This window comes from Sphaerodactylus townsendi, linkage group LG04 (assembly GCF_021028975.2).
Source record: "Sphaerodactylus townsendi isolate TG3544 linkage group LG04, MPM_Stown_v2.3, whole genome shotgun sequence".
NCBI classification, from domain to species: Eukaryota; Metazoa; Chordata; class Lepidosauria; order Squamata; family Sphaerodactylidae; genus Sphaerodactylus; species Sphaerodactylus townsendi.
Window position 1 is genome coordinate 138,858,978 of NC_059428.1, and position 22,955 is coordinate 138,881,932.

The 22,955-nt window shown below is 50.9% G+C and overlaps 1 protein-coding gene across 1 annotated transcript in view; it reads right to left on the bottom strand.

The window, feature by feature from the left end:
* The window catches only part of CORO7 (coronin 7), a 78,892-nt gene that overhangs the window by 55,677 nt on the left and 260 nt on the right, over window positions 1-22,955 (bottom strand). Inside the window, exons 2-7 of the mRNA XM_048493172.1 lie at window positions 21,708-21,804; window positions 20,799-20,873; window positions 18,270-18,340; window positions 17,504-17,687; window positions 4,685-4,761; window positions 2,583-2,633 (exon numbers count right to left, since the gene is read on the bottom strand). Coding sequence (XP_048349129.1) covers window positions 2,583-2,633; window positions 4,685-4,761; window positions 17,504-17,687; window positions 18,270-18,340; window positions 20,799-20,873; window positions 21,708-21,804 — 555 coding nt within the window. The remainder of the gene's footprint in view (window positions 1-2,582; window positions 2,634-4,684; window positions 4,762-17,503; window positions 17,688-18,269; window positions 18,341-20,798; window positions 20,874-21,707; window positions 21,805-22,955) is intronic.

Below are 22,955 nucleotides of genomic sequence, written 5' to 3' on the forward strand. Positions count from 1 at the left end.
GCTGAGTCTTTGGGGATCAGATCCCGATTCACTAAAGCAGGATGTCAATTGGAAAAGGCACGGTGGGGAGGTGCCCCCCTCTAGGAAAAGAAGGGCCTGCCCAGTCAGCAGAAAGTGGAGGCAAACAACCCCTCCATTCCCTCCTCCCAAAAATATGTAGCTTGGTCTCAGAAAGTTTCAAACACAACCGACTCCAGATGTTTTGCCAGAACCTCCTTCCCAGCATCTTGCTCATTTCCGGTGCCTGGTTGCAGCAGCAGCCCCTCCTGTGCGTGCCCCCCCTCCCTCGCTGGCTGTGACTCTCCAAGTGCTGACACTCCCTCGCCTCCGAGATAACTCCCCTACGAGCAGCAGTGGCATAGGAGGTTAAGAGCTCGTGTATCTAATCTGGAGGAACCGGGTTTGATTCCCAGCTCTGCCGCCTGAGCTGTGGAGGCTGATCTGGGGAGTTCAGATTAGCCTGTACACTCCCACCCACGCCAGCTGGGTGACCTGGGGCTAGTCACAGCTTCTCGGAGCTCTCTCAGCCCCACCCACCTCACAGGGTGTTTGTTGTGAGGGGGGAAGGGCGAGGAGATTGTAAGCCCCTTTGAGTCTCCTGCAGGAGAGAAAGGGGGGATATAAATCCAAACTCTTCTCTTCTTCTTCTTCAAGCACGCATGATGCTGAAGCAGAGATATGGGACCAGAGGCATGGGGGGGGGGGAGGAATGGCGGCCGGGGCAAAACCTGCTCTGGGTGCCCCTCCCACCCGTGCCCACCCCCCCCGCGCCTCACTTACCTAGCTGGGCCGCCACCGGGCATCCCTCAGCCCCACCTCACCAGGCTGCTCCTTCGACTAGTGAAGGCTCCATTGGCCAAAGGAGCAGCCTGGCGGGGTGAGGCCAAGAGGAGGGGTGTAGGGGCAACCCCCTAACCCCCCCCCTCGTGATCAACTCGTGTGCGTCCGGGGACATGTGCCCCCCCATATCCCTGTGAGCACTCCGCCTCTGGGTGGGACCCCTCTGCCCGAGCTCTGGTCTCTTGCAGCCTCCGCTGCCTAGCATGCCAACAGCCCCCAGTCTGGATGATGACTGGAGATGGGGGGGGGGGGGGACACCTGCATGCTTCTCTTCCAGCAACACAGTTCAGTTTTCTTGGAAAGACCCCCCCCCCTGCCCTGCCTGTTAAGGTGGGTCTTGCCTCCCCCAGAAGTAGCAATTTTCACCACAAAGATTCTGTAGGAGGGTCCCTGCTTAGAGTAGACCTGCTGACTAGGAAGTTCCTGGGGATTTTGGGGGTAGAACATGGGGAAGAAGAAGAAGAAGAAGAAGAAGAAGAAGAGGAGGAGGAGGAGGAGGAGGAGGAGGAGGAGGAGTTTGGATTTATATCCCCCCTTTCTCTCCTGTAAGAGACTCAAAGGGGCTGACAATCTACTTGCCCTTCCCACCTCACAACAAACACCCTGTGAGGTAGGTAGGGCTGAGACAGCTCCAAGAAGCTGTGACTAGCCCCAGGTCACCCAGCTGGCGTGTGTGGGAATGTACAGGCTAATCTGAATTCCCCAGATAAGCCTCCACAGCTCAGGCGGCAGAGCGGGGAATCAACCCCGGTTCCTCCAGATTAGATACACGAGCTCTTAACCTCCTACGCCACTGCTGCTCCTGCGAGGTAGGCCAGGGGGAAAGGCCCCTGCAGGGTCTAATTCCAGGCAGCCCCACTCTTCAAACCAGCCGTTTTTTAGCCTGGGGATCTCCAGCCCCCGCCTGGAGGTTGGCAGCCCTCTCAGCTGGGTCCTTTTAGTACTCGTTACCCCAAACTGATTGACGTGGCTCTGAAAGGGGGGTGGGTCTTTCCAGCCCGGGGGAGCGCTGACCATCCTTGTCAGCCCCAGGCCCAACCAGCTCCACTTCTGTGGCTTCCCCGTCCACAAAGCATTCCTGGGCGAAGCCTGTCCAAGTAGGGGGAGGGGAGAGCGGAAGTGCGCAGCCCCTCGGCCCAACCCGGCCCGCTCCGCTGGGGAGCAGAAGCCTGAGAGCAAAGCTTTGCATGGAGCTATAAATAGGTTTCCCAAACGTGGGCTAACTCCCCACCCCCAGATTCCCACGGCCTGTTTGGGAACAGGGAATGTTGTGAATGGCTGCAGAGGGTGGGAGCCAGGTACCCCCAGGGTGACCTCAGTGAGGGGGCAAAGGGAGTTCAAGCCCCCCCCCCCCCCGTCTCCCTGGCTTGGGAACGCTCGGGGCATTTCCCCGGGGAAGAGCAGGGCAAGAGCAAAGTCCCGCGTCAAGCACACCGCTCCTCCCTGGCGCCCTCCGCAGGCTCTGCCGCCAGAGGTCACCTGAGCGAAGGAAAGCAGATAGGAGCAGGCCCCCAGGAGCGGCCTGTACAGTTATCCGGCTCAGTACCCATCAAGAATCAAGGTGGTGCAAAAGACCTTTCCACCCGTTCATGGTGAGCAAGACACAAAGCCAGACGGCAGCCCTCTTCCTAGACAGCACCGCCTCAGTCGATCGCTTGGGGGGAAGAGATTCACGTCTCCCCACAGAAAAAGAATCCTCCCTTCACACAAAAGAACAGCCTGCCCTCCTGCAAAGCACGTACCTGGCAGGCTGCTGGGCTGGCACGGGGATCAAAGATCCGCAGCATTTTATCCTGAGGAGACACAAAGGAGAGAGATCAGGAGCACCTGAAGAAAGCGAAGGGAGAAAGCAAAGTCCTGCCACGCCCCTCAGGCCGGGGCCTTCCTGCAACTGCCCCCAAAAAGGAATCTTTGGCTGGCACCTCTGAGGACTCCCTCATGGCCTGCCTCTTGATCGATACGTCATTTAGAGCACAGGGGTTAAACTTGTGGCCCTCCAGATGTTATGGACTACAGTTCCCATCATCCCCTGCCAGCATCGTGCTGGCGGGGGATGATGGGAACTGTAGTCCATAACATCTGGAGGGCCACAAGTTTGACACCTATGATTTAGAGCAGTGATAAATCTGACTTGGAGCTGAACAAGGATATCGAGAGTCAGTGCAAAATAGCAGACAGGGTGGCAGACAAGGACCCTGGAAAGCCAGGTTCGTAGCCCCACCAACTATGGAAGTCTATTTTGGGCCCACCTGGCCTACCTCACAGGGCTGTTGTGGGAAAACTGAAACAGGGAAGAACAATGTTACAAAAGCTGCCTCGAGTCCCAGTTAGAGTGAAAACAGGATTTACATAAATGCATAAAATTATTTATTGGCTGTTGTGACCCGCCCTGAGCCCTGTGGGGATAGGATGGGGTATAAATTTGAAATAAATAAAATATTTTTTTAAATTAAAAAGCAAACACGCAAAATATATTGTACCAATGCTGGAATTCCCTGGACTTGGCAAGAGACTCCCCAGTTCTACTGAGACAGCAGAGCTAAGATCTCTGCCCCATTCCTCTTTTACACTTATGGTCTCCAGTCCCTGTTCGGATTCACAAAAGTCCCCAAAACCAGAGACTTATGGGAGGCTCTGAGTAAGGAACAAACATTTTATTATCTACTTTAGCAATGTCCTGCTATTGAATTTTATTTTTAAACTTGTAATAAAGAATGCATTAACACGTGCAAATGGCACATCTACTGGTACTCTTATTTTGAATTCATCTGGAAGAGATCAATTCTGCCGCAGGATAACCTTGAAGATCAACCACCGGCACACCAGACCCAGATCCCCTCCCCCTCCGCTTGCCTGCAGTGCTACAGGATCCACTCTCTGCTCCACTGGGCAAGATCCCAGCCCAGATCACACACACCTGGCAGCCCTGGTGCTCAGATACAGGTCTGACCGACCGCCAATCAGTACTGGGGTTCTGGCCAGCAAATGTTGGGCTGGAAAAGGGCGTTTTCTTGGGCCTCCCCCTTCTGTCCCATTTGCCCCAAAGAAGAAGAGGGCAAGTCAGACTTGCTCTTCCTGGCCTTGCCTTTTGCAGGAGGCAGTCTGGAACATGGCCCAAGAGCTCTCGAGAGAAGCATCTCGCGGTGGGATACACCACATCCGGTTTGCTGACAGTGCTTGGGGGACACAAATGGCAACACTTCTCCACATTTTGTTTTCAGAAACAACGTTAAGTGTCATGCTGGGGCTGAAGAGACCTGGGTTCAAATCTCCCCTGCCCCCCCCTACCATGAAATTTTGTGCGTGACCTTGGGCCACACATCCACGCAGCAGCTGCCTAGTGAAATAAATGGGGGAAAGAGGCCCTGCGCTGCCTGCGGAAATGTTTGGGCAAGAGAATGTACAAGCGTCCCTGGAAGTTGGGGCGCAAGATGGCCAGTAGCTACAGGAGCAAGGGACTGGGTGTACCTTTGGTGTAGCAGTGGAGACAGAGGGGCATTGCATGGGTGCGTGGCGCCACCGTGTGCTCATGTGAAGTACAGGCCCAGTGGCACCAGAAGTTGGAAACAAGGGAAAAGCGCAACAAACCTCCACATTCAAGCAGAGACTGGGGATAGGGGTGGGGGGGCTTTAAAGCAAGGTGGGATGGGGAAAATCATCCCATCTCATTCACCGTTTGCTCTGAATGCCCCTTTCTGCAAGCAGCAAATTCTATGAAAGATTTGCAGGTCCTCAGAGGATCTTCTGGGTGTCATAACCTGCAAGGTGACGCTTGCCAAGTGGGCTCACAGACTGCTCCCCAGGTACCCCACACCCACAGTGCCGCACAGCCCAGACGACCCACCTTGCAGGAACTTCCCAAGAGGACGCCATCCGGACGCCAAGCCAGACTCTGGAGGAGGTCACCATGAGCGTCCAGCTCTGCAAAAAGAAGGGAACCCATCACTTTTCTGGAAAGAAAGCTCCTGGCAGAGCCAACTTGAGCAGCCATGAAAGCATCGACATTCACGCCATCAACAGCATGTGGGGCCTGCCACTTTAAGGCCCCGCTACCTCAAGAGTGGGACATGCAGGCAAGACACCACTTCCTTGGGAACTTACAATTTTAAACACTAGATTCCAGTCCAAAAAGGTAAAAGTCGTGGGTCATTTATTTATTTTATTCATTTATTCCTTTTCTATCCCACCAATCCCCCAAAGGGCTCAAGGCAGCTTACAAAATAATTAAAACGTAATACAATAGTTCAAAAACAGTACAAAAATATAGAAATATAGAAAAATTAAAACCAGTTTCAAGAAGACGGCATTTTTTTTCAAAAAAAGCACATGTGCCGCCCCCAGCCAGAGGCCAGAGGATGATCTTAAGAAGAGGGGTGCCCGGCCGGGCAGAGAAAGCCTGGCGGAACAATTCCATCTTAAACAGATCAGCAAATATATACAGTCAAACCAATACTAAAAAAATCTGAGGCCAGCCAAGCCTAGGAAACATGGACTGTATATATAGTGACACAAGGCAATGAACTAATTGGTATATGCAATTAGTTTGAGTATAAAGTCAATAGATAATTCATACACCGTTCATAAAGATTATTCATAAAGATATATTGTGATTATACTATAAGTAATATTCAACTGGATATAAAGGTAATAACAAAACATACAATGAGGGCACTTAGGCAACCTAAGAAGCGTAATGGGACTGTACTTAGTCACAAATTCTCAAAAGCATTGTATAAGATTCATAAACAATGTACATAAGGCAAGGAACCTGTAACATTCATATTGCGTTCCAATAAATTGAAAGAGTCAGTATCACCAATATTCAATGAGTAAAAATATATATTTAAACGAATTGTGGTAGTAGGCAGCAGCAGCTCCAGCAAGTGGATGAAGACACCACGGCGACAGCAGCCACATTCGCAGAATACGTTGCGTGCTAGTCCATGTTTTCAACAGAAATTTCTTCAGTGCGTTCAGGTAAATATAGTAGAAATAGTGATTGAATTCTCTTCTTGTGTGTTTAGCTAAGTAAAGCAGCATACAGCTTCAACATAGACTCCCCGGGGCCTGGATGTCACCATCCAGCGGGTTCCACCAGGCTGGTGCCAGGGCCATAAAAAAGCCCTGGCCCAAGTCAATGCTAGCTGAACATCCCTGGGGCCCGGTACCATGAGCAGATTCCCCTCCGCAGACTGGAGGGGTCTTTGAGGGCAATAAGAGGAGAGGCGGTCTCGCAGATATGCAGGTCCAAGACCATTAATGGCCTTAGAGGTCAACACCAAGACTTTGAAGACAACCCGGTGCTCAATAGGTAGCCAGCGAAGGTCTTTTAGGACAAGTGTTATATGGTCCCAGCTAGAAGCTACCGCTAGGAGCCTAGCAGCTGCATGTTGTATGAGCTTCAGCTTCCGGATCAACCTCAAAGATGATGATGGAATAGAGGGCATGCTAATCAAATTTGCAGATGACATCAAATTAGGAGGGGTAACTAATACCCCAGAGGACAGAATTCAAAATGACCTGAACAGATTAGAGACCTGGGCCAAAACTAACTAAATTAATTGAAACTAAATGAAACTAACTAAATGACCATAGACTAAACATGAGTCAGCAGTGTGATGCGGTGGCCAAGAAAGTCAATGTGATTCTGGGCTGTACCAATAGGAATATAGTGTCAAGATTGAGGAATGTAATTGTACCTCTTTATTCTGCATTGGTTAGACCTCACCTGGAATATTGTGTACAGTTCTGGGCACAGCAATTCAGAAAGGATATTGACAAGTTGGAACAGGTCCAGAGGAAGGCAAAGGAAGGAAAGGACAAGCTGGAATGGGTCCAGAGGAAGACAACAAAAATGGCAAAAGGTCTGGAGTCCATGCTCTACGAAGAGAGACTTAGGGAGCTGGGGATGCTTAGTCTGGAGAAGCGAAGGTTAAGGGGGGACATGATAGCTATGTTTAAATATTTGAAGGGATGTCATGTTGAAGAGGGAGCAAGCTTGTTTTCTGCTGCCTCAGAGACTAGGACATGGAGTAATGGATTCAAGGTGCAGGAAAAGAGATTCCACCTAAACATTAGGAAGAACTTCCTGACCATCAGGGCTGTTCGACAGTGGGATTCACTGCCTCGAAGAGTTGTGGAGTCTCCTTCTTTGGAGGTTTGATTGTGTGTTCCTGCATTGCAGAGGGTTGGACTTGATGGACAAACCAACAACAAAAGACAGAGTGCGACGTATCAATGTATTGTAATCACAACGCGTATCACCCAGGCTGAGGCAATTAAAGTAATAGATTCAAAATCCCTACGTACATGTCTAATAACACAATAAAAAATTGTTCATGCATAAAGAAGTTCATTCAATATAATTCATTCATAAAAGTTCAATTATCGCAATGTGCCCGTCCCCTGTAGGCTCAATAAATATCCACACCAGTTACTCTTCAAGTAAATACAAACAGTGATGAGAGGCAGTCTTCCTCATAAATGTAATCCGATGAAAACAAAAGTGTGGAGATTTGAGGCAAAGACCTCTCCTGCTCAATTGGTAGGAGGGTCCAGTTAGGTGAAAATGAATCCTCAAATTGTACAAATCCACTATTTGAACGCTTCATACGTAATGATCCTTGGGGTCTCTTCCAACTCTGAGATTCTATGATTCAGACTCCATCCCATGGTCAAGCCAGAAACCAGACTGGAATGAGTCCGGGGTCGATGTCTCGTCCAGTTGATAACTGAGACTTCTTGCTCTAAACTGCATCAAAATCTGGAGCAAAAGTCTGTGCTGTGGCAATTGTGAGCATGCTGTTCAGGTGTTTCGCTGTAAACTGAAACAGAAATAATTGCTCCGCTGTACGATGCTGTCCCCAAGGATAAATTTTCTGAAGTTAATTCTACCAATTTTTGAATGCAAGTTACCCCCAGATTGAGGCTTTTGCTGCTAAAATATTGTCTATATTTGGGCAACATATGCGTGTGAACAACTCTTCTCTGTAATGAATGCTAATAAATCAAAACTAGGTTCTCTGCTTACAGAGTCACACCTGAAAAGCAGACTCAAAACTGCTACACTGCAGACTTTCACTCCAGATTTTGATGCAGCAATTCAGAGCAATAGGTATAAATTATCAAAGATTGTGAGAGTGTTATTGTTTTAAGCACGTATGTATTTTCAGTTAAAAGTAATACTAGTAATTGGCTTTGCCCGCGTCTTCTGTAAAGTGTGTACCTGAGGTACCTGGAGTTACATTTTACAGCACACACGGCCTGGCCCAAGCAGGGGACAGTTATGTCATATCTGGCCCACGTAACACATGAATTTGAAACTCCTGGTTTGGGCAGCCAAATTTTCCGCTGCCTGGCTTCATTGCCCTTCACACCCCAACAAGACACGCTCACAGTTTTTCAAATTGTTTTTAGGCTTGCCAAGTGGGAACATTATAATTTTTTGTACAAAATGGCTTAGTTGAGTGGTTCTAGTGGCACCCAAGGAACCATTCACCCGTTCCTCCTTCAAATGAACGCGCACTGCTCTCAGCCAGAAGCCTTTGTTGGCATTATAAATTACAATATTAAAAACAAACAAGGTATGTTTATCCATTTACTGAACCCATTAAAATATGCATTAAATGTCTACATACAGACCCTGTATACAGAACACAAAGAGAGCTAAATTAACCATGACTGTTTTGTGGAGAATAATTACGCTTAGCCAGGTAATGCTTCAGAAAGCTCGCAACATTTTCACAGATAAGATCACAAGAACCATTGAGTAGAACGTTCGTAACAGACGATGACATGTCAATATTGAACCTCTGTATCAAGGGATGAATATACATGGAACGTGGAAGATCATATATAGAACACTCTAAAAGTACATGTTGGACAGTCTCGACAAGAGCCATTTTACACTAGCATAGCCTGTTCTCATAGGGGATATTATTGTATCTGCCGCATGTCATAGCATTAGGCAAGGCATTGAAACGAACTAATGAGTATGCTCTGCATTGTTTGAGATCGCTCATGATATACAAATAGTTGGCACAATAATCTGACCTGTCAATTCCCAAGGACGGAGGAGAGCAACTTTCCCCCCTCTCCTGCATCATCCCCTGTTTCTCTTGTTTTATTGATGTAGATTTGATTTCATTATAGATTCTGGTAACAGACATATTTTGGAATTGGTCAGTTGTGAGACCAATGTAGTTGAGCTTCTTATCTATGTCTGCTAGCCATTTTACAGACACAGATTCTGACAAAAGTTGATATAAAAGGCTGGTAGGACTAGTATCAAAATGAATTCGAGTCCAGTATCTGAAAGCTCTTGTCCATGCCATCAGTTCCATGTTATTTTGCCCAGTTTCTCTACATAACATGACATATGAGACAAACTTTGGCGACCCCGGAATTCTTTGTAAGAAATATGACTGCACAGACTCGAGGGATGGCTTCACTTGGGTGATCCATATTGGAGCTCCATATAGTAACTGAGGAGTGATCTTAGCATTAAAAATTCTCAGTGCAGTGGGAACAAACTGATGCCCTTTAGAGTAGAAAAATTGGAGAATTGCTGCAGTGTTCACCTTAGTTTTGTTCTCTGCTAATTTACAATGGGGGCCCTAGGATAGATTGGAGTGGAATAGGAGCCCTAAGTATCTAAATTGGCTTACTTGCTCCGACATGATTGTTCACTTTCCAACCACATTTACACCTAGATTTTGCAAAAATCATGACTTTCGATTTGTCACAGTTGAGAGTCAACCTATTTGCCTGACAATAGTCTACACTGCAATTTAGTAGGCATTGCAAGCCTACTTGAGAAGATGACAGAAAAACAGCATCATCAGCGTAAAGCAGGGTAGAGATGTGTAGGGAGCCCAGTCGTGGGGGATGGCCATCTGTTTTAGTTAAGGCTGCAGGGAGATCATAGAGAAATAGGCAGAATAGATTGGGTGCCAATGGGCAGCCCTGCTTGACCCCTCTATTGACCTTAATTGCTTCTGTTAATGTGTCGTCCCTTGGGGTTCTTACTTGACAAGTTGTGTTTGTATGGAACGCTTTGATTAAAGCTAAGAGTCTTTTTTCCATATTTAGGGATTTTAATTTGTGCCACAGAAGTTCCCTATCTACTGAATCGAAGGCACCCTTCAAATCAAGGAAAGCAGCGTAAAGCTCACTTTTCCTTGCACATACATATTTACTTGCTAGATGTTGGAGGACTAGACAATGGTCTAGAGTGGAGTTGCCTGCACTGAACCCAATTTGTTCTGGGCCAAGAAGCTGATGTTGATCTGTCCAGGTCTTTAATTTTTTTTGTAGGTATTTGGCATACAATTTGCCTACAACAGATAAAAAGCTAATCGGCCTGTAATTAGAGGGACACTTGGGATCTCCTTTTTTAAAGATAGGCACAACTATTGCTTTTAACTCTTTAATTTTAAGAAGTCTGTTGGGAGTTCTGCTTTGCATGAAGGTAAGGGCAAGTCTTCTATAGTAGCCCATTTTTGGAAGTGTCTCAAATGTAGAGAAATGTAAGTCTGCTGGTTTACATTGCAACAAAGAGCATAGTGACTGTCTAATTGAGTAGTGACTGTTCCAGTGATTTACATTCAGTCTAGAGTTTCCAATATACAAGATTATTTGCTCCCTTTGCAAGACGAAGGACTGCAAATTATGCCAAGGAAAGTGACTTGGTTTCTGGCACTTAAAATAAGTATTAAATTGTTCTCCTGTTGACAGGAGTTGCATGCCGAATTGCTCCATTGTGTGGCTGAGTTTATCCAAGGACTCCAATTTAGCTCCAATTTTACTGAAGTTATCTAGAAGGAGTTTCAAAGTTTTGGAAATTAGAGTAGCTTGGCAAGAGATAAGTTCAGTCAATGAAGAGTCTTGCTTAGTAGTGTTTGACTCCACTTGAAGCAGGGGAGTTGCATGACTCATTTGAACTGATGTCATCTCTTTGCTGTTGCGGTTCCGCTAAAACGGCAAACCTATTTTCAAGGTCTATTTCATTTGTAGGTCTTTCTTGAAAGTAGTTAGCTATTTTGCTTTGTTTTTTTCTTATTCTGCCCAGTTAAATTGGGAGAAGAGAGCCGGTGTTTCCTATTCCTCGTGCTGTTTAGGCAAGGGGGTTGTGTTAATCCAGGCTCCAAACTCAAGAGGTTTGACAGGGGACCGATAGTGCCTTAGCTCCCACACTTCACAGTTTCAGTAGTAATTTACTGGCTAGGAGCTGCTCATTAGCCATAGGTATGCAATACTATTCAAACCCCTTCCAACTTGTAGGAAGTCAGAGCAATTACGGCAGAAATAAAAACAATATAATTGTTAGGAAAAACTTGCAGAGGAGTTGGGAACATGCTTCCACTTTGCCTGCCGGAACCGGAACCGCACTGCTCACTATAAACACCAAGACAACTATTCAAATAAGAAAGAGCCGGATCATGCTCCTCTCTGCCACAAAAGGCACTTACAGACCTGTCCCCAGCAGCCGCCTATGGGGGCTGCAAAACCAGTATGGGAGGAGAAGTCTGCATTGATTCTACATGAGGGCATGAAACAGCAGCCCCGATGAGTCAGCATGAAGGAGGTTTTTCCTTTGCTTCAAGTTCAAGAGGAAAGCCCTGGAATCACACTTGGAAGAAACACAACATCACGAGCAAGATCCCCTCCCCCCAAAGCAGGAGAGTCCAGCTGGCCAGAGGGCTAACATGCCCCCCTCCCCCCCAAAAGTGACCCTGCAGAACTGAGAATCCACCCAAAACAGGCAGCTGTGAAGAGGAAGGGGAAGAGGAAGAGGAAGTGGTTGGGATTGCATTTTCCTGCCTTGCACCAGCACAGCCTCTGCAGAAGGTGGTTTCTAGCTCATGCAGAAAAGAGGCATCTCACACCCCTGGGTCATGAATAAACACAAGGTCTCCGCTGCAGTGGCAAGAGTTTAAAGAGCCCTCTGGGGCACTGCTCACCCAGAGGGCCACGTCTCAAAGTGACTGAGGAACAGGGAGGGAACAAACATTCGGGCTGCTGGACTGCGGGGAGAGGTGGCCATGATCTCCCCCCCTCCCCCACCCCATGCCAATTTGCCACTGGTTGCTCTTAGTTCCAGAGGACAGCAACATTTAAACTTCACACTGCTGTTAGCTTTGCAGCCAAACAATTTCCTGTTTCCATTTTGCTCTCCAGTAAAGTTCTTTTACTTTGGGGGATGCAACTTTTTTTTTAAAAAAGCCTTGCTTCAGCCAACTTTTCACACAGCAGCCGACTGGTTGCCCTGCAGAGCCAAGGAACCGGGCGCACAGACCAAATACGGCCCTCCACCTTGGCAAAATTTCTTTCTGTGCAGTCTAGCTCAGGGGTAGGGAACCTGTGGCTCAAGAGCCGCATGCGGCTCTTCTGCCCTTGCACTGTGGCTCCACGAGCCGAGCCGCCGGCCCCATCCTTGCCTGCCCTGCTGCGCACCAACTGCCCATGGTCGGCTGGGCTGCACCGCGGGCTTCCCCTCTCACCCGCCCCGTTGGAGCGGGATGGGTGCTTTCCTGGCGGCCGGCAAGGCCGAGTCGCCAGCTTCATCCTTGCCCGCCCTGCAGGCAGCAGGGCGGGCGCATCCATGTGCTTCTCAGAATGAGCAGAGTAAAAGGTAAAAAAAACCCTATATATATAGTGTTATCTTTATTTTAAATGTCAAAAATTATTTGTGGCTCCAAGTGTTTTCTTTTCCCGTGGAAAACGGGTCCAAATGGCTCTTTGAGTGTTAAAGGTTCCCTACCCCTGGGCTGGCTGAATCTTGCAGGGAAACACTGACCGACTGTCTCATCAGCCCTTCTGTGTGCATGTCCGCAGTCGACAGCTGACTAGCCAAACACTTGGGGGAGATCTCCAAACCTCTCTGCACCCTGAGAAACTTCCAGGCATCCAGATTTTTCCCAGGGCAAGCAACCATGATGTTCAAAACTCCACCAAGACAGACGGTGTCCTTTTATCCACACACTCTCTCCTGTATGAGCAGCCCTGTACTGGCAGGAGCTCCCTGTTCTGCATCCCAACTGGTTCCCCCGGTGCTCTCTCTGCCTTCTTCATGAATGCATTCCTTCCCACCAGCAAGCTTCACAACTGAGCACAAACCGAAACTACTCCCAGGTATTTCACAGAGAGGTGTATTTCCTTCTCACAAAGAGAGCCAGCAAGGCGTAGTGGTTAAGAGCAGGTGCACTCTAATCTGGAGAACCAGGTTTGATTCCCCGCTCTGCCACTCGGACTGTCTCGGAGGCTTATTGGGGGAACCAGATTAACTTGTGCACTCCAAGGCATGCCAGCTGGGTGACCTTGGGCTAGTCACAGTTCTTCAGAGATCTCTCAGTACCACCCACCCCACAGGATGTTTGTTGTGAGGGGGGAAGGGAAAAGAGATGGTTAGCCCCTTTGAGTCTCCCTGCAGGAGAGAAAGGGGGGATAAAAATCCAACTCTCCTTCTTCTTTCAGGGAATTTGCATCAGACGTGCTGTGGGAGATGCTGAAAACGGCTGAGTAGCAATTAAAGTTGGTGTTTGTCAACTCCCCAATTCTGCGAATTCATCAGGCCCCCACGACGTGTGCAGAGTGCACAGGCATCTTTGGTAAACAGAAATTAGAGGTTTTTGCAACCTGTAGCCATCAGTTCAAACTTGCAAACATCTGAGATCGAAGACAATTCTACCTCCCCTTTTCTCAGTCAGGCGCACCAGAGCACGGTCCCTGTCAGGCCTCTCAAAGACCAAGGTCCCAGTTTGGAAATCCACAATGACTTCTGCTGGCCCATCTACGATGCAAAGACTGAGTCCTACTTGGAGAAGTTATAGTGATTGCAGGACAAAGAGAAAGGCAACAGAGAAGCAACTGAATGGATGAGAAGGTCTCACCACACCCCTGAACTGTTCAGTAACGAGACTCAGTATTCAGATGATTTCTTTATTGTGAACCAGCATCAGGGAAAAGCATTTACACTTCCACTGCCGGTACTAAAGGTTAAGCACAAAAACACCTTCCATTATACACCTATCATGTCACACAATGCTATCCCTGGACACCAGTTCCTTCCCAAGGGGGCTTGGACCTCCTCAAGTTCCACAGTCCAGAGACAGAACGACCTTCACTTGGGTCAAAACAACCCACACTCCACAGGGCTGTGGAGGGCAACAGCTTGCAGATGTCTAATGAACAGATTAGGCTTTGCCTGGGAAATGAAACTAAACAGTAACAGACAGGAGGGAGGGGGGAGGAAGAGGAAGTAGTAGTAGTAGTAGTAGTAGCAGTAGCAGTAGTAGAAGAAGAATAGTTGGATTTATATCTCCCCTTTCTCTCCTGTAAGGAGACTCAAGGGGATTACAAACTCCTTTCCCTTCCCCCTCCCCACAACAAACACCTCGTGAGGTGGGTGTGGCCGAGAGAGATCAGAAGAACTGTGACTAGCCCAAGGTCACCCAGCTGGAGTGCACAAAGCTAATCTGGTTCACCAGATAAGCCTCCACAGCTCAAGTTGCAGCGTGGGAAAGCAAACATAGTTCTCCACATTAGACTGCACCTGCTCTTAACGATTACACCACACTGGCCATCCATGCTGAAGAGGATGCCACAAGACATCCCACCCAGGAGACATGGCAGGACCGAACCAGAACTGGGCCTCACTGAGACCGTGCTCCAGTGAACAGAAGGAGCAGCTCAGCCGTTCCCATGCGCTCCCCTCCCTGAACAGGGAGAACAGACTGAACAAATTATCCTCCACAGAGCGTGCTCAGCTTCTTGGAACACTGAACTGTGAAGCAGATGGCTTCCTTGACAGTGACCGTTACACCACGGGGGATACAAGTTAGCACACTAGATTTTTTTTAGTTCAACACACTGGTTTTTATTTTTTCAAATCAGGTGGCACCAATTCCTTCCCAAATATCGCCACCATCCACAGCAATTTCTGAAAAATGGCAAGCATTCCAAGGATAGCAGACAAACCACAGAAGTGAAAATCTGGCAATCTAGATTTAATGTGGCACCTTTTCCAGAAACACCTGGTGGGCAGTAATTCCCACAGAACACCCTGACACATTCTTCCAACCAATCCTATGCACCACCTTGAACTACCTGTCCAAGGGTGCCTCAGGCACTCAGTGCTGACCCAAATTTATTCCAACCATGCATGAGGCTAAGCTGTCTTAGCCAGTCGTATACCAGACCTGATCATAATTCCCCTCCTGGCTGGAGGTGGGTATAGTACAGGGGTCTGCAACCTGAGGCTCTGGAGCCGCATGCAGCTCTTTCGTCCCTGCACTGTGGCTCTGTGTGGCTTGGGTCCTCTCAGCCTCCTTCGGAGAGTCGCCCTAAGGGTTAATGGGAAACAGTCCCTGTTCCTAGAGAGGCACAGAATGAGACAGCTATCCCAAGCCACTTCTGGCTTCCCTGTCCCAGCTGCCTTGTTGGCTGATGCTGGTGATGACGGGGCGGGGTGGGGGCAGTGGTGGATCCTCTTGAACAGGTGAGGGCGGGAAACAGGAGGGAATTGAAGGAGTGCAGATTTTCAGTGCAATCCTAACTTCAGTCTGCCCCCTTGAATGGGGGGCCAGGGGTTGACCCTGCTTTGGGTGGCCTCATTTCCCCCTCCCCTGGGTCCTTCTTGGGGGCAGGACCACAGGGGGACTCCAGCAGTGCCACCTTAGATTGCAGACCCCCCAGCAGCCCCACTGAGCTCCAGGGGCTTTCCTGGTGGATGGCAGCCTGGCTGAGTCCAGGTGAGAAAGACAATGTCAGGCTTTTAATGAGTTATTACCTGCAGCCCTGCAAGGTTGCACTCATTGGTGCTGTTTGATGGGGAGGCGGGGGTGGGTGGGAATTGTTTGCTTCTGTATTGCTAAGGAGGGCAGGGGCGCATGCGGAAAGCCTTGCACGTGGATCTTGGCAGGTTTACTTCAGAGTAAGCCAGTGGAGGGTAAGCTTGTGGAGCGTGGATAGGAGGAAGGCCGGGATCATCCTCAGCCATGGTTGTCGTGGGTTGCCAACTCCCGGCGAGCAAATCCTAGGACATTTGGGGGTAGATTCTCAGAAGCTGTGGCTTTTGGGACTTGGGCGGGGGCCATGTTTGGTGAGGAATATGGCTGTCAAGTCCACCCTCCGTGGCAGACATTTTCTCAGAAGGGGGAGAAGTTCAGTCCCCCCGAAAGTTGATAACCCCATTAAGGGCACCAATTTTGATCCACCATCCAAGTGGAATTTGAGGGGGCTCTTTTGGAGGGGCATAATCAGTGTCTTTCAACACAAGAAAAGAGAAATGTGTGAAACGGGGGTTCTATTGCTGTCATTTGAATCATGTACAAAACAACAAACCCCCCCCCACTTTTGCTTTGATGGGTAAAAATGGGCCCCAAAGAAGGGAACTTCTCCCTGCACGAGAATAAAGACAGTGGGCATTTCCCCACTCACAAGGATCCCCCCCTATGCCACACGCTGCTCTCAGCGCGCGGCATCCCCACGACTCCGCGCTCTGCACGAGGACATCAAAAGGCGCCGCCTTCTCCAGCGCCAGGGATGCCGCATGCTGAGGGGGCGCGACAGCGGCAGCGTCAGGGCAGCTGCACTGTCTCCGTCCCTGTCGTGGGGAGTGCAGGGGGACCCCGTGCTACTTGAGGAGAGTAGCGCGGGGCTTAAGGTAAGTGGGGAAAGGCCCAGTGTTATCTTCATTTTAGAAGTCAAAAAGTATTTGCGGCTCCAAGTGTTTTCTTTTCCGTGGAAAACGGGTCCAAATGGCTCTTTGGGTGTTAAAGGTTGCCGACCCCTGGTATAGTAGTTTGTATTCCTGGCTCCTGCCTCAAATGCAGCCCTGGGAATCCACAGCCCATTGTTTTCACTAGACACCTGGGGCTATTTCCTCTGTTGGCTTGTATGAAGTGGAGCAGGATAAGGACGGGCCAGCCACTTTCCTTTGCTGCTGAGTCCGGTTTCTCTGGGATAGGAGGTGTGGCTTTGGGTAGGGCAGTGAGTCCTCCGTCCTATTTGAAAAGGGGGTTTGGCAGGATTTCTCAGTTCTGTCAATAAACGTCTAATGTCATATTTATTCTGTGAACTGTTGCTTCTACAGACTTTTACTCACATGGAAGAAGAAAAAGAGTTTCGATTTATATCCCCCCTTTCTCTCCTGTAAGGGGACTCAAGGTGGCTTACAAGCTCCTTTTCCTTCCTCTCCCCACAACAGACACCTTGTGAGGCAGGTGGGGCTGAGAGAGCTCCGAAGAACTGTGGCTAGCCCAAGGTCACCCAGCAGGAATGTAGGATTGCGGAAACACATCCCATTCACCAGATAAGCCTCTGCCGCTCAGGCGGAGGAGTGGGGAATCCAACCCGGTTCTCCAGATTAGAATCCGCCTGCTCTTAACCACTACACTTTTCTTGAGCAGATCAGGGGTCTTGACACTAAGCATATGTCCAACTTGCGGCAATTTATGCCTCTTCCACTGTGGGACAGAAGGAGGCCCCTGAAGCCAGTCTGGTACAGTTCCGAACTCCTGTAACTTTATGTGGCTTCAATGAGGACTCTCTGTGAGGAGGAAGGGGGGATAGCTGTGAATGTCCTGCATTCTGCAGGGGGTTGGACTAGAACCCTCCCAACTCTATCTTTCTTCGATTCTTTCCGATTCTGCTCCTGACGTACCTGTTCTGGGTTGTCGCTGCTCCACATCCCAAACCTTCGCTGTCCTTTGAGCCCCACTGGCCAGGATGCCATCTGCTGTGGGGTGGAAGAGGACCGTGCCCGCCTGGCCCCCCTCTGGCCCCAGAGTCACGTTGGGGGAAGAGGAGAAATCTGGACCGGAATCAAGGAGGCGCCAGACTTTCACCTGCAGCAAACAGAGGAGTCAGTTGCAAGAAGATTCCTCCAGCCAACTCCCCAGAAAAGATCCTCCGCAGGGCCCAGGCAAGTGCCACGTCCCCCAGTTTGCCACAAAGAACCGTGACATCCCCTTGATGGGCTTTGCTGCCGCTGATGAAGGGAGAGGTTTCTGGACTCTTGCGCACACTCTGAGCACTCTTGTGTTTTTTTAATGCTCAAAGGGCTGCTCTTTTATACCCTAAAAACCTCCCCCCCGCCAATTTCCTATTCACAGCATTGAAGCTTCGCTGTGCCACATAGCCCAACCAGTGCTAACAACTAGGGGTATTAAAAATTTTACATGGCTCCTCCTTCTCTTGCCCCCCCCCCAAGGATTCCCTCCCTTCAAAAAGGGCCCGCTAAGAGGGGTTTTCCCCCCAAAAAAACTCTTTGTGGGTTTCCCCCCCAACCCCCCCCCCCCTCTAGCTGCTCCAGCCCCAAAACCTCTGCAGGCACACCTGACCTCCTCGCCCCTTCTGCCAGCCCTGGCCCCTTCTCTTTCACCAACAACCCTCAAAGTCCCAGCAGGGATCGGCAGTTTGCAACTTACAGCTTCCTCGGCAGAGCACGTGGCCAAGATCTGCTCATCAAAGGGGGAGAAGTCAAAATCTGCCACCTCACCTGTGCCGGGGGGGGGGGGGGAGGAAGAGAAAGAGCAGGAAGTTTACCTTATTGCATTGATAGCTCACCTATCTTCCATCAGGAAACTCAAAGGCAGGACCTACTGGAGGACCGGCTGATTCAACCCACGCTTGCTTAGCCCCTCCAGCCACACAAGATTTGTTATCCCTGCTCTGCAACTTTTCTTGCCCTATTCCAGTGGTGGCGAACCTTTGGCACTCCAGATGTTATGGACTACAATTCCCATCAGCCCCTGCCAGCATGGCCAATTGGCATTGGCCATAACATCTGGAGTGCCAAAGGTTCGCCACCACGGCCCTATTCACTGCACTGACTCACATCACGTAATCTGCATAATAACAGATAACAACATAAATAACAAAGCATTAGGGAGAATCTACATTTTGCACTCCTACTGAGAGTCAGCAGTGTGCAGTGGTTACTGTGTCAGAATCGTTTGAACACCTGATCTGCTGGGAGGAGTGTGCCAGGTGACCTTCGGCCTCTCAGCCCAACCCGCCTCGCAGGCATGTTGTGAAGATAAAATGGAGGAAAGGAAGATGATGTCAGCTGCTTTCAGCTCCCAGTGGGGAGAAAGACATAAAGGAGGAGGAGGAGGAAGAGGAAGAAGAAGAAGAAGAGGAGTTTGGATTTATACCCCACCTTTCTGTCCTGTAAGGAAACTCCTCCCTGCCCCCACAACAAACGCCCTGTGAGGTAGGTGGGGCTGAGAGAGCTCTGAAGATATGGGACTAGCCAAGGTCACCCAGCTGGCATGTGTTGGAGTGCACAAGCTAATCTAGTTCACCAGATAAGCCTCCACAGCTCAAGTGGCAGAGCGGGGAATCAAACCTGGTTCCCCAGATTAGAGTGCACCTGCCCTTAACCACTAGGCCACTGCTGCTCCAAATAATATACTGGGATTCAAGTTCCAGGAGCCAGCAGCCTTGGTAGGCAAAGGAGACGGGGCCAGTTAGCGAGCAGCCTCCTTGCAGCTCCCAGGGGGGCCGTGCCCTTCGGAATGCTGAGCAGGTTTTGGGCCAGAACAGCAGTGCAAACCCAGAACCCCGGCCAAGATTCAGATTCAGTAGAAGAGCTAAACAGAGAGAGAAACAGATCAATCACTTTCAGTCTGAAGCTAAGGACTCAGATCTGTAAAATACCATCAGTGCTGGAAGCTCCAGCCTCTGGGGCTAACCACATTTTTCATGGCGCCCCAACTGAGTGCACAAGCCCACGTGGGACAGTACAAATTGTCACTGAAAAGGCAGTGCACCAATGCAATCTGCAGGCACATGCAGGCAGCTGGGGCACGCCCGTAAAAGTAGGTCGCAGCGGCATTTGCCTTCTCTCCGACACTGCAACAGATGCCAACCCACATGGTGGGAGGCGGCCTCTTCTGGCTGGCACTACCGGGGCAGGGCTGAGTCCACATGCCAGGCAGTGGTTGCCCCAGCAACCTGTCTCCTGGCTTCCTGTCTCTCCTCCCTCAGCCTCCTAAACCACTGCGAGAACGTGGTCTGCTGAGGATCCACTTCTGCAAAATGTTTCCGGCCTGCCAGCGGGCCACATGGGCAGCGCTGTCAGCTCTTGTGAGGCCAGCGACAGATGGGCTTTTTTCTCGCTCACCCCACCACTGAAATGAAGAGCTCCTTTTCTCACAGGGCAGAGGCAGAACCAGGAGGCAAGAACCGGCTCAGGAACCAAACATAGGACTCCAGAACCTTAGCAGAGAGTCAGTCGTGACTGGCAGCCACAGCTGTTGGCAGGGGGAGACGTGGGTTCTGATCTCCCCACACCAGGGATGCGTTTTTTAAAAGGGAACAAGGCTGTAGTGAATGGCTATGAAATTCAAGGCAATTTTCAGTGCGGTTACCACACACATGATGATATGATGATACTGTAGGGCACAGGTGTCAAACTCGTGGCCCTCCAGATGTTATGGACTACAGTTCCCATCACCCCCTGTCAGCATGATGCTGGCAGGGGGTGATGGGAACTGTAGTCCATAACATCTGGAGGGCCACGAGTTTGACACCTGTGCTGTAGGGCATCCCCTAATTTTGTCATCCAGCCTCTGTGCTTTGTTTGCCGCCTGCCCTGCCCTGTTTCTCTGCACGGCACTCCAGTCTTGGAGTCCTGCTTTACATACTGCATCATAATTGTGTTTCAAGTGCATTCTGTAATGCTGAAATCTGGTTCTACTGTGTATATGTGTAAATATGTATATATTTTGCCATTCTTACTTTTCAATCGCTTTTAACAGCTTAACCGACCCTTAGCAGAGAGGCCGGCCATAAATGAATTAAATTTAAAAACTCAGTGAGGGCCCTTGGGTCCACCCACTTAGCCTGGCCTACCTGGCAGGGTTGTTGAGAGGATAACATAGGGAAGTTCCCTGGTGGTAAGGCAGGGCAAGAAGCAGGGAGAGGAAGGCCCGCTTGGCTCCCAGACTCACCCGAGTGACAGCTCAGCTGCGAAACTGGCCTCTGCCCCCCATCCTGGCTCTCCAGCGGCACGACTCCCAGCACCCCTGGAAGAGAGAGGAATCAGCAGGCAAGGGACCCCCGTGATTGGCCCTTGTTGTGAGCCCCAGGCTGTTAACCCCACCTGGGCTCTCTACACAACAACACACAAAGCTGCCTTATGCTGAGTCCGGCCACTAACCCATCCAGGTGAGCCTCACCTACTCAGACTGGCAGCCGCTCTCCAGGGTCCCAGGCAGAGAAAGCCCCCCCCCCCCCATCGCCTTCTGCCAGATTCCTTAACGGGAGATGCTGGGGATTTAACCTGGGACCTCCCTATGCCAAGCAGACACTCTGCCACGGAGCCGCAGCCCCACCCTCTCCTGGGCATGGTGGATGAAGCAGACCGGGGGGGGGGGGACCTCCCAGGAAGCACCTCCAGCCACAGGTCATCAATAGCAGAGGCTGCATCCCAGCAACCTTGGTGGGTACCAGAGGTGTATGGGGGGTGGATTGGTGCCTGGGAACAACACCTGCTCCAGGCGCCCCCTCCCCCCGGGCTTGGGCAGCTCAGACGGGCACTGCAGTGGCAGCAGGGCGGCAGCAGCACTGAGTCCCGCCCCCAAGGGCCTGGGAGAGAAGGAGGGGGCTTGGGTGGGCACCGCAGCAGCAGGCCGGCTCTGTCTTTAGGCGCCTGTCCCCACTGGTGGTACGCCACTGGTCGGAACCCAAACTCTTTTCCTTCCCGAGTGTGCCCCGAGAGGTGCCCTGGCTTCCCCCGCAAAGCACTGATGAATTTCACAAGGCGGCACTCTCTACGCTGAGCCAGACGCAGGTGAAAATGTGCCGGGCGAGTGTGCCCTTCAGGCCCTTCTTTCAGTCAGGACTTGCCAACTGCTCACCCGCACAGGTTGTGCTGAACACAATCCAGCGACCGCTGGTCTTGATGGCATTCCTGGAAGCAGCAGAAGAGCCACCGCGGATGCCTTCGATCCAGGCCTGCAACCCACAAACAAAAGAGAATGGGAGTGGGAGGAGGGGACATACGGGGGGGGGGGGCACAACACTGCCCAGAGAAATCCAGGAGCAGTTTTGTGCTGAGGACAAGACAGGAAGCGGCATCTTCCTCCCCCCTTCTCCTCGAAACCCTGGAGTACAAGGGAGCCCTCTGTGCGTCCACAAACAGCTCTGTGTCTGCCCTCTCCTCTTCCCCCCCTTCAAACCCCAGACTGTGGAGGAGGAAGTAACCGAGGAGCCATTGGACAAAGAGGGCCCCAAAAGGGCCGGCTGGAAGATCCCTCTTGGCACAGCCAAATCCTTGGCATGATGGACTCCGAGGGCAGCATCAAAGTTCTGGCCGCACACTTAGACGCATTAAAATAACCCGGTCTTTTGGGAAGAATTTGGGTCAATGCAGCTTCTCCCATCTGCAGGGATGGAACCAGCTGTATCTGCCAGAGGGTTTCTTTCTTCTGCATGGCAGTGCCAGGGAGCTGCAAAGCTTGAGGGGCAGGAAAGGTGTGGGCACAGGGTTGAGCGGCAAGACCAGAATGTGGCCCCAGGAAAGAGATGCCAGGCCAGGTACGTTCTCGGCACGCCCCGCTCCGCTCCGCCCATCGTATTTTTTGCCCACGGCTGTGCAGTGCCAAGGCAAGAGAGGCACGTTTTAAAGCAACTGAGCCCTTTCCAGCCAGGGAGGCAACCGAGAGAAACGCTCCCCCCGGGAGAAGGCTGCTCCCACCAGCCTGAGCATTGGAAATGGCAGCAGCAGCGTCCAGACCCAGTTTTTAGCAGGTGGGGAGGAAGGTGCCCCGGGGCCCCGCAAGCAGCTACACGAGACCCCTCCAGGCGGTCGCGGGGCTTGAAGGTGAGACCCCCCCACCAGGCAACACGTGGGGCGGGGCTGCCTGCCGGGAGGGGCTCGGCACGCCGAGACAGAGTTCCCCTCCACGGGCAAAAACAACCAGAAGCACCCCAGCGCACCGGCGGCGGCTCGCCCTGCCTGCCTGCCGGGCCCCGGGCCCTTTCAAGAGGACAGCAACTGCCCGGTCCGCCCCACGCCCTCCCCCCACGCCCGGGCAGAGCGGCCGGCTGGGGCGGGGCGCATGGGAGGGCGGGAGGCGGCCGGCCAAGGAGACGCGGGCGGAGGA